Source organism: Lissotriton helveticus, chromosome 3_1 (assembly GCF_964261635.1).
Source record: "Lissotriton helveticus chromosome 3_1, aLisHel1.1, whole genome shotgun sequence".
NCBI classification, from domain to species: Eukaryota; Metazoa; Chordata; class Amphibia; order Caudata; family Salamandridae; genus Lissotriton; species Lissotriton helveticus.
This window is the reverse complement of record NC_136061.1, coordinates 1960208707-1960220725: the sequence shown is the minus strand read 5'-3', so window position 1 is coordinate 1960220725 and position 12019 is coordinate 1960208707. Positions and strand designations below refer to the sequence as shown.

Genomic DNA, 12019 nt, shown 5'->3' with positions numbered 1-12019 from the left:
GATAGATGAAAGAATTACACCTTGTAGCACCCATTATATTAAGTAACATTTCCTATATATTGACTTTCACATTTATATGAGTCATTGCCTCTATATAATGTGTGTGTGATGTATCGCACTCCCAAACCCTGCCCTACATACTTGGGATGAGTAACACTATAAAAGAAATTAAATACACATGAGAGACAGTCTATGTGAAGACGAAGGGCACCATTGGATAGTGGTGGCAAGGCCAAACTGGCCGGATCAGGTGTTTCCCTTGGAGGCTAGAAAGGAGGGGTGGGGCGGTTTAGTTACTGGGGGCTGGCACTGCAAAGTTCCCTGTATATCCAGTAGTTTTCAATTAACAATAAAAGCAGCCTCACTTATTCAGGTGCGGTTCACCATTGTCTGATGACTAATGTATCTGCTGGAGCGATATTCGAGTTTTGAATAATCTAAGGTAGCAAGCTGCGGGCATACTGAAAAACCGTGAAGTGCACGATTGTCTCAGCCTAATATAAACTTATTTTGACTTGTACTTAAGTGGTTGTCTATTTACTTACTTATATACTATTGCGCGACCTCCTCTGATGTGTCTGTAAGACTTACCTTTTGTCCCGAAGTTTTGTCCTGAATTTTGACCTCCTGTCCTGAATTTTGACCCTTTGTCCTGAATTTTTACACTCACCTTCCTGAATTTGCACCCATGCCAGTTGATCACCCTAACTGGCCTCACACTCACTGCTATCCGACTTCTTGAACTCCTACTTGGTCACTGTGCGCCACACAGAGCATGGCCGTCCGAGCACCCCTTCTATGCACTGCAGATGGCTGAATGCAGCCAATCCGCGGCTAGCAGCAGCCTAGCTAACCTATCAGATCTGCCTCCTACCCTCCCTTCCTGGTCTTTTTGGGGGATGGACAGCGAATTGGATCATGTGACAAATAGAGGAGTAATCCATCCCACGGGGCTCTTCCACATGTAGAACCGACGAGAACTACCGCGTGTAGAACACGGGCGATGCTTAGCATGGGGAGGGGCACATGAACTACAAGAACGTAACGTGAGCTATATGCAAATAAGCTGTGTGCGCAGGCGGTGCTGAGGGAGCAGCTCATCACCTCTGGAGGTGTGTGTTGCATGCACAGCCGCTTGGGATCTACACTAATCAAAGGCGCCAAGTGGGCATAATCTGGACACGTGCACTCCTCACAAGAGTTGTGTGCAGAGGAGTTAGATATATGTGCTGAACAGCAGCACAGGGTGCACGAGTTTTGCGTATGTGCACAGGGACTGTGTACTGATATTAACAGGAGCTGGGCATAAGCTCAGATCTCAAGAACTGTGTGCACCGGACCGGACCCCTCCTTCTGTGCTGCTGCAAGAAGCGGGAGTAGAGGACGACGTTGGACACCCGTACAGACGAAAAAACGGTATGCACAGGAGCTGCGCCTCTGTACCGATCACGGGACCTGGACAGCTGTACTGTTCACGCGAGTTGTGTGCACAGGAAGTGGACGCGCGTGCTGGCATGATGTGTGTACAAAGAAGCTCTTCATCACCGCGGATCACTGGCGCTTTGTGCACTGAGCTGTAGATGCGCCCTGTGCACTGAGCTGTAGATGCGCCCTGATCCAAAGACGGCTGCGCGCAGGAGCTGAAACCAACCGAGCTGCGTGCAAGGATTAGCGGCGCAGGAAACGTGGAGAGGTGCTGGGGAAGAGAAGTCGTGCAGGACAAGCGAAAGGGTGCTCGGAAGTGGAGCATGAGAAATGAAGTGGTGCTCGGGGAGGCAGTGGTGCAGGAGAAGCGACTCGGTGCATCAGAAGTGAAGTTGAGCACTAAAAGCGAAGCGACGCGGCAAAGTGGTGCGGCTGAAGTGAAGCGAAGCATCTGAAATGAAGTGGTGCTGTGAGAAGGAATAGTGCAGGAGTAGTGACTCAGTGCATTAGTAGTGAAGCGGGGCATAACGAAGGAGCCTGGGTGAAGTCTGAAACAGAAGTGCAGCATTGCATGAGAAGACAAGCGGTACTGAGAACTAAAGCGGAAGAGCAGAAAAAGTGCTACAGGAGAAGTGAAGCGGCGCAGGACCAGCGATGCAGGGTCCCTTGCGGAACAGGCAGTACCTGGGGTCTGCGCAGCAGGGCTCCCTGTATCAGAGCAGGTTTGTTTCTATCGTGATAGACAGTCATGTATGTGAATGTGCAACCGACCACCCCTCAAGTCCACTGCAGCCGAGGTGATGCAGTGTGAAGTCTGAGGCAGGTGGCACACCAATCCAATGGCAATGGGTACAGGCTATTGGGCAGTGTGAGGAGGTGGCCCTTTCATAGAGGCTCCTTTACTCGTGAGCCAGTACTTTAATTCAAATCATATTAAAAAATCCGATATACATTTAATACATTAGATAATCTTATTGCAGCGTGCCCGGTAGCACATCACTCGCTTGTACTTTATTCGATTTTATTGGAATGAGATATTCGTATCCCCAGAACTCAGGTACGGTTTCAGAAGCCACCAGGACCCTACTCAGAAGAGGGAACCAGATAAGCCAATCGCCCCGTTCCTTTCACCAAGAAGGGAGTGGTGGGGTGACTGAATGGAATGGAGTTGGGTGTCATTAATATAGTTAAGTAGGCCCCTGAGGTGTTCAAAGTCTTTCTTCTTCCACTGTACACAATAACAGCCTTCTTTGTCCCCCATCATGCTGCACTGTTGTCATACGGTTTTGGGGTACCGCGATGGGTTCGGAGATGCTTATGGCTGTCAGAAGTAAGACAAGGCGCTTGTATTTGCAGTTAAAGTATTGTAATTGCATTTATATAGCACTTACTACCCCTGAATACCATTATACTGGGCTTCGCCTCTGAAGGGTATAAATTCAATTAAAACAAATAAAGAATTGCCCATCTCAACGTCCTTTTTCTATGATATTGTATTGTATTGTAATTGCATTTATATAGCGCTTACTACCCCTGACGAGGCGTCGAAGCGCTTTTTCGGCGGGTAGCACGCTACTCCGGGACCCATAGAGGATTAGTGTTGAATTAGTATAGTGAAACATGCAAGTACATTTTAAGTGGTGGATAGGTTAGTCAGTTATTTGGATTTGGAATGATAGCAGAAGGATAGAGGAGGACAAAGGTTTGTATTTATATAGCGCTTGTTTTCGCACGCTATTCAGGAGGCCTACAAAGGATTAGTGGTGAATTAATATGGCTCTGTGGGCTGAGCTGGAGTAGAAACCTTGTATATTATCCGGGTTTTGCATTGAACGGTTCGTTTTTAAGAGATGATGTAGCGACAGCCCCCCTACCCCCATGTCCTACAGACACAAGGGGACCCGGGCACACAGGGGCACCTGGTAAGTAGGAGCAGCTTGGTTTAGACAAGCTGTTCTGGGATTACATTTAGCAGGTGCATGCCTCTGAGACGCCTCTGAAACTGCTCTAAAAAACCCAAATCTAATCTATCTTTTGAAACTATTTCTGTACTGAAGTGGTTTCTGGCAGAAGGCAGGTCGGTGGAATCCTGTATCCTAAAGAAGTGATGGTTCATCTTTGCAGTATATTTGCCAGAAGGGCATTTGTTCCAGTGGTTGAAATATTGCATTTTTGGGTTTCCTATGAATTACCTTTCAAGGGCACAGTTAATTATTTGGAGTTGTCGTGAATATTTGTGCAAAAGCGGTATGCAGGCTGAAAATGTTGGGTGCCACATGGATAGCTCCATTTTTTATGAGCAAAGACGTAAATATTTATTACCAAGCCAGTTTGACAGAGCTTTCGTGTGGTTGTTTTCTAAATTTCTTGTCTTGTTAAAACTTTGCAGGCAGTGTTGTTTTTGTCAATGGGGACTGATGATGTGAGGTTTGCACTCAGCAGTGGCACCATATCTGGTAATTTTAGGTTTGGCTTTGTGACTGTCACTTATGTCATTTTTGTGCTGCAACCTTATAGATTCAGAAAAGGGGGTGGTGATGAACAGAGTGTCTGAATTAAGCAGACCACTCTTACCCAGTCCAAAGATCAGGGCTTGATCCATCACCGTTATTTAGCTCACTGCCCCATCCCAGCTCAGAACCTGGCTATATGCAAATTAGTCTGTCCCTGGCCCAGTGCATCATGGGAACAGGGCAGACCAAACTACCAAGCCAATTCTTCACCAGAAAGGATACAAGCTACCGGGGACCGGTTTCTGGCATTTCAGCCTCGTCGGCCCGGCTTGCTTGAATTCTGATGGAGCAGTGAGCAAGGGACTCATGTCTGAGTATACCCTGCCACACCTATAGTGGCCAAAAACGATTCAGAAAAGGGGGTGGTGATGAACAGAGTGTCTGAATTAAGCAGACCACTCTTACCCAGTCCAAAGATCAGGTGAGAGTATTCTGCTTAATTCAGAAACTCTGTCCATCACCACCCCTTGTTGTTAAATAATTTGTCCACCCTAAGCGTGGAAGGGTATACTCAGATGTGAGTCCCTTGCTCATTGCACCATCAGGATTCAAGCAAGCCGGGCCGACGACGCCTGAAATGGCAGAAACCGGTCCCCGGTAGCTTGTATCCGGAAGCTTGTTTCCTTCCCAGTGTAAGAATTGGCTTGGTAGTTTGGTTTGCCCTGTTCCCATCATGCACTGGGACAGGAACAGACTAATTTGCATATAGCCAGGTTCTGAACTGGGATGGTGCAGTGAGCTAAGAAACGGTGTTGGATCTAGCCCTGATCTCTTGACTGGGTGAGAGTATTCTGCTTAATTCAGAAACTCTGTCCATCACCACCCCTTGTTGTTAAGCAACCTTATAGAGACACATGAAAAAGGGTGCTCAGTGCACTATGCGGAATTGTTTGCTTTACGATTGGTTGGTCAAGAGACGCGTGCAAACACCATGCTTCAGGAAAGCAGTTTCGCTCTGTCAACATGTTAATCTTGCATGTGGTGTTTACATCGGTGCACTGTCCTCACATAAACGAGGCAGGCAATACAATGCTAGATGGTAACAAGGTTCAGCAAGTCGCATATCTTTCGCAATTCTATCACAGTTCCATGGGACCCTTCATAACTGCATTGAAAAGTATATCATCGCCACGAAGATGTTTGAGAGGAAGCACTTAAATGAAAATATGTGAACTTGCTACAAGATAGACTTTTTCTGTTCATAATGTGAGAAAGTAACAGCATATAAAAATAAGCAAGTTACAATTTACCCTAGCAAACCACAAACAAGTCCACTTTTGGACATAATAAAAAGCAGTATTATATTGTAGGTTTTTAGCTGGGGCCTTAGAAAATACCTTTCGATTTAAGAAAAAAAATGTTTATATAATATACCTAATGGGGCTTTGAGTCAGCCCTCTTCATTCATTGATCTGTTGTGTCATAAAGTTATTCTTCTGCCTGCTACAGAATACAATATCAAAACAGAATAAATGCCAATACTGATGCTCAATCAAAGTTCATTCTATAAGATCACACGTGAAACTCATTGTGATCTGATCATCAATTTCTTTTTCTTTTTAGGTCTCGCCTGTCGATGCGCATGCGCATCGAGCAAGCGAGACTATAGGGGCTCATCCACACTTTATCTAACTTGCAAGGAATCGTGGCGATTCCTTGCAGTGCCCGTGACTTTTAAGGTCAATGCGCATGCGCATTAAGCTTATGCGCATGCGCATTGACCTTAAAAGTCACGGGCGCGTGCATGTCCGTCTTTGTTTACCCGCTCCGCCCCCTCCCGCCGTGTCGCCTTGCCTACTCTCTTCCACAGCCTCCCCCAGCTCCGCCCCCTCACTACTTGATTGCACGGCCGCTAGGCCGTGCCTCCCCTACTCTCCTCCCCCCTCCTCCTCTCCTCCCCTGCCTGCCTGCCGCTAGCCTTGTTGATGCTTGTTAAACGCTGCCTTCCTGCTTGGCGTCTGGCTGACGGCGCTCGTCACGTTCCTTCTGATTGTGGTACAGCAGGGGCTGTGTAGGAGGCGAGCGGGACTGACAGCTTTCTCGCTTCTGAAGAGTAGCACGTAGATCCCACCCTGCAAGGTTGTCATCTGCTGTCCAGGACTCTCTTTAATTGTTGCTTTTTTTCCTGATGGGACTTGGCCCGAGGTAGATGTGGGTCTGGATGGGAATCGCAAGGCGATCTAGCGCTGCCTTGGGGCTCACTGCGCCCAGCGTTCTTGGTCTCTTGTTCAGTCTCCCTGATCGACTGGATCTTTTTCTTCAGCTTCTACGGCCATATCATGGCAGAATCCGTTCCCTTGACTGCTCTTCTTTCCAATCCCCCGTCGACACTCGTCGTCTCACTCTGAAGCTGTATATTCTGTCTCTGTTCCCACATCTGATCACGACCTCCGGGCAGTCATCCTTTGTTGCTGGCTCGCTTTTCTAGCGCTGCTGCTCTGCATGCTTCTTTGCGCATCCGTTCACCCTCAGTTTCAGCGTTTGCCTTTCCCTGTGATTGAGCGCATCCTCCGGTCCATTCCCAGCACAGGTCATTCTCCATCTTACACTCGCACAATAGGCCTCCCTCGCTTCTGCCAGTGCACGCCGGTCTCCCTGCCCTCTCACTGCGCGCATCTCGCATTTCTGTCTGTGTGCTACTTTACCAGCGCAGTTTCCCTCTGCCCTGTGCTTCCCAGTCAGTGGCGCTTCTCCCTGCCTGTGGTGTGTGCTTCCCTGTCAGTGGCGCTCCTCCCTGCCTGTGGTGTGTGCTTTCCTGTCAGTGGCGCTTTTCCCTGTCCTGTGCGCTTCCCTGTCAGTGCCACTTTTCGATTCCCCATTGCATGCACTGCATGGTCAGTACCGCTTTTCCCTGCCCTATCAATAACGCTTCTCCCTGCCTTGTGGTGTGCGCTAATCTGTCAGTTCCCTTTTCTCCCGCCCTGTAGTGTGCGCTGCCCATTCTCCCTGCCCTGTGTTGTGCGCTGTCCTGTCGGGATCCCTGCTCCCTGCCCTGTGTGTTGCCCTGTCGGTGCCCCTTCTTCCTGCCCTGTGGTGTGTGTACTGCCATGTTTGGGGTATTTGTTTCTGACCTATGGGGTGCATTGCCCTTCCGTAAGTCCCCCTTCTCCTTGTTTCTGCTGGAAGTGTGTGCTTCAAACTATTAGACCTGGCTGCGGTAATCACATTTTGCAAGCAGACACTTGTTAAAGTGGCAGCTTTCCTGCCATACCAACCTTTCGTAGTTACATTGTAGGGAGGCTGTGATGCATGAAATGAAAAGCAAGTCAGAAAAGACATTACTCAATTCCAATATAAATAATTGTATTTACTACTGAGCGAAGGTGGTCTAGGGGCGCCAAAGGTCGCAAGAAGCTATCGGGCATCCTGCAATCGGCCCATGATAGAGCGGGGCAGAATGGAGTCCGATAGCATTGGTGTATAGATCAAACATTATTAGGTACGCAAATAAAAAGATGGCTATGCAAAAAATGCCGCAGCTGGGACTTATCCGGTGACTGGGACCACTCCTACACATGGGAAGATCTGTACGCAGAATGGGAAATGATAGTGTCTCTGGTTGTAGAATTGTGTTTTTGATGAGCGATGAAACCATTCTAAAAGCTGGAGTTTCTCACTCCCAGAAGGAGAACAATATTGATATCAGATGAGTCTCTGGTTCCTCTGCTTGCATGCTACTTTCGCGGCTCCTTTGATGTGCGTCCATTTGCCACCAGCCACTTAGCCACTTAGCCAATTTGTGTGCAGGCGCCGCCTCTGCTGGCGCGCGCCGCCTCTGCTGCCAGGCTTCAGCACACCAGGCTGCACACCCCTCACCCCCCAGTCACTTCATCCGCGCCCACTTCACACGCGCTCTGCAGGTCATAAACAGGACCATCTGCTCCACTCCCAGCACTGCATGACCATCTTCAAAGCAAGCTTGTAACACGAGCTGCCCTCAGACGTTCCAAGACACACTTTTAATGCTTCTGAGGTCGATAACATGAGCCCCGTTGCATTGACACACACTGCCCTCACACACACAAGTTACTGTCACACACACACACCCTCAACCCCTCACCCTCACTCACCCTCACCCTCACTCACCCTCAACACCTCACCCTCACTCACCCTCAACCCCTCACCCTCAACCCCTCACTCACCCTCACTCTCACTCATCCTCACTCACCCTCAACCCCTCACCCTCACTCACCCTCAACCCCTCACCCTCACTCACCCTCAACCCCTCACCCTCAACCCCTCACCCTCAACCCCTCACCCTCACTCACCCTCGACCCCTCCCCCTCGACCCCTCCCCCTCAACCCCTCACCCTCCCTCACTCACCCTCACCCCCTCACCCTCACTCACCCTCACTCACCCTCACCCTCACTCACCCTCAACCCCTCACCCTCACCCTCACTCACCCTCAACCCCTCACCCTCAACCCCTCAACCCCTCACCCTCAACCCCTCACCCTCACTCACCCTCACCCTCACTCACCCTCACCCTCACTCACCCTCAACCCCTCACCCTCACTCACCCTCAACCCCTCACCCTCAACCCCTCTCCCTCACTCACCATCAACCACTCACCCTCAACCCCTCACCCTCACTCACCCTCACCCTCAGTCACCCTCACCCACCCTCACTCACCCTCACTCACCCTCAACCCCCCACCCTCACTCACCCTCACCCTCACTCACCTTAAACCCCTCACCCTCACTCACCCTCACCCTCACTCACCCTCACTCACCTTAAACCCCTCACCCTCACTCACCCTCAACCCCTCACTCATCCTCACTCACCCTCAACCCCTCACCCTCACTCACCCTCACCCACCCTCAACCCCTCACCCTCACTCACCCTCAAACCCTCACCCTCACTCACCCTCACTCACCCTCAACTCCTCACCCTCACTCACCCTCACTCACCCTCACCCACCCTCAACACCTCATCCTCACTCACCCTCACCCTCACTCCCCCTCAACCACTCACACTCACTCACCCTCACTCACCCTCAACCCCTCACCCTCAATCCCTCACCCTCACCCTCACTCACCCTCACTCACCCTCAACCCCTCACCCTCAACCCCTCACTCATCCTCACTCACCCTCAACCCCTCACCCTCACTCACCCTCAACCCCTCACCCCCTCACCCTCACCCTCACCCCCTCACCCCCTCACCCTCCACCCTCACTCACCCTCACTCTCCCTCACCCTCACTCTCCCTCACCCTCACTCACCCTCAACACCTCACTCACCCTCAACACCTCACCCTCAACCTCAACCCCTCACCCTCACTCACCCTCACTCACCCTCACTCACCCTCACCCTCCCTCACCCTCACTCACCCTCACCCTCACTCACCCTCACCCTCCCTCACCCTCACTCACCCTCAACCCCTCACCCTCACTCACCCTCACTCACCCTCAACCCCTCACCCTCACTCACCCTCAACCCCTCACCCTCACTCACCCTCACTCACCCTCAACCCCTCACCCTCACTCACCCTCACTCACCCTCAACCCCTCACCCTCACTCACCCTCACCCTCACTCACCCTCAACCACTCACCCTCAACCACTCACCCTCAACCACTCACCCTCAACCACTCACCCTCAACCACTCACCCTCAACCACTCACCCTCAACCACTCACCCTCAACCACTCACCCTCACTCACCCTCACCCACCCTTACCCACCCTCACCCTCACCCTCCCTCACCCTCACCCTCACTCACCCTCACCCTCACTCACCCTCACCCTCACTCACCCTCACCCTCCCTCACCCTCACTCACCCTCAACTCCTCACCCTCACTCACACTCAACCCCTCACCCTCACTCACCCTCACTCACCCTCAACCCCTCACCCTCACTCACCCCTCAACCCCTCACCCTCACACAGTGCAATAGGTCTCAGACCATTTCAGTTACAGCTTTAAGAAATGTTTATGGCTTTTTTTATTTGTAATTCTTTAGCATTGGCTACAGGAAACAAAAATGCTAAACATTTACAAAAAAAACCCATAAACAATTCTAAAAGCACTAACTCTAATGGTGCGAGACCTATTGCATTTCCAATGCTTGTTCTTTTTTCATATCAATAGAAAAACGGTCAGTAATTTTTTTGAGACAGTATTTCAATGGTCGACACAAAAACATAATTCTTCAAATATTTACATAGATCTAATACATAAACAATCATTACATCATCCCCTTTTGTATCGCTTTGTTCGCCCTAAGTTGGCAGGGTATGCTCGGACGTGAGTCCCTTGCTCACTTGGCCACTGGATTCAAGATAGCCTGGCTGATGAGGATTAGGACCAGCCAAGATGGCCGCCTGGTAGGAGCTCCAGCTCCGGAGCTCCTAGTGCTTGGGATCCCTCTCCTGGATTTATCCCCTGATAGCACACGGCATCTTTGGAACGTATACAAGTAACTGGATTGTAAAAGTAACTGGATTCTAAGAGTAACTGGATTGTCGCTGTAACTGGACTGCTTGGATTACTAGGTCCCCCGCAACGGAACAGCGGAGGAGCACTGGACGACAGGAGCTGACCACCGGAGTTCTCGCCCGAGGGACCCGCTAGAATTTCGCCATCGCCTGTACCGGACTTCACGGCGGGGAATGCCAGGATCCCTGCGGCAGATGTCGGTGAGGCGCCGGACGGACGACTGACCCCCGCGACCCACAACGGAACACTGGAGGAGCACAGGACGACTGGACCGGACCAGAGGGGGTGTTCGCCTGAGGTGACCCGCCAGTGTTTCGCCATCGCCTGCATCGGACTTCGTGAATGCCTGGATCCCTGCTGGTCACTCGACCGATTCTGTAATGGTGAAGCACCGGGAAGACGGCGAAGGACGCGGGATGTGGGGCCAAGACTAAACGGCACTGAAGCGGTTCGTGGTGGACCCCCCCCTCCAGCGCTGCCCGCTCTCTCTACAGCACCGGAGAGCACATCGGAGGACGCTGGGTTTGGGGCCAGGACTGAAACGGCTCTGAAGCGGGTCGTGGTGGACAAACCCCCCCCCCCCCCTGCATGGAGAACGGCGTCTGAGATCTGTTGCTGAAATAGCCTGGAGGCTTGGCGGACCCCCCCCCCTCAACCCCTGCATGTAAAGCGGCGTCGGAAATCTTTACCTGCAATAGCCTGGAGGCTTTGGCAGTCTGAGGCGCCTGGCACGCCTGGAGGCACCCCCACTGGCACAGCAGTGAAGTCCGGAATCCTGCTGCAGGTCCGCGGTGAGCCTCACTTATCTGAGAGGCTCACTCGGCTGAACCTGTCCCTCTCTACATCGGACCCTCGGAAGCTGGAGGTGAGAGGGAGGGTGGAGATGCTGCCCAGGGAACCACCAGAGTGGAGTCCCTAGTCTAACAGCGAGACCAGAGGGAAACACACAGCGCCGTCAGGTGTGACGGAAGGGGTGGCAGCACTAAGGCTCAGAGCGCCCTGCAGGCAAGAGCAGGGATTCCTCCTCTGGGGATGTGACACCCTGCGGTCCCCCCCCCACCGGCTGCCGCCGGGACCTTGGGAGCAGCTCTCCGGTTCCTACAGTCACAATTACCCCCCACCCCACATCAGAGGTTTCCTACAGTCTTGAGGGCAGTGGAGGGCTCGGGGACGCTGTTTAATTCACCAGGAAACCTGCAACCCCCCCCCCCCTAACTCACAGGCTTCACGAGAAAAAAAAAAAAAAAAAGGTATTTCTTTTGACCATCGCTTGTACTTTTGCAAAACCCTTTGTTCAAAATGGCGGGGTGCTAAAAAGAAAGGCAATAAATCACCTCCTGTGCCTTCAGATGCCCACGAGGCCCCTTCAAGATAAGACTCCCTCACAGCAACTCTGGAACTGGGCTAGCTTGAAAACGAAACTGCCCTCCCTGCTCACAAAGCCACAAAAATAAAAAGAGGACTACTGTCTCTTCTCCTCATATGGGGCGGCCATCTTTGCCCAGTCTCTCTCTCGGGTGGCTAGCTTGGGTTTACACCCTTGTGTTTACTCCACTTCCTTGATAGAGGGTCTACTTCATCACTACCTCAACACTATATTTTTACTTGTATTATGTTCACTAGTGACAGAATGTCTGTTCTCTCCTG

At 51.4% G+C, this 12019-nt stretch overlaps 1 protein-coding gene across 1 annotated transcript in view; it reads left to right on the top strand.

Annotated features, from left to right (window-relative positions):
• The first annotated feature begins 920 nt into the window (after nucleotides 1-920).
• Nucleotides 921-12019, top strand: part of CLN6 (CLN6 transmembrane ER protein) — an 84780-nt gene continuing 73681 nt past the window's right edge. The window contains exon 1 of the mRNA XM_078683063.1: nucleotides 921-2147. Coding sequence (XP_078539189.1) covers nucleotides 2080-2147 — 68 coding nt within the window. The 5' untranslated portion in view covers nucleotides 921-2079. The remainder of the gene's footprint in view (nucleotides 2148-12019) is intronic.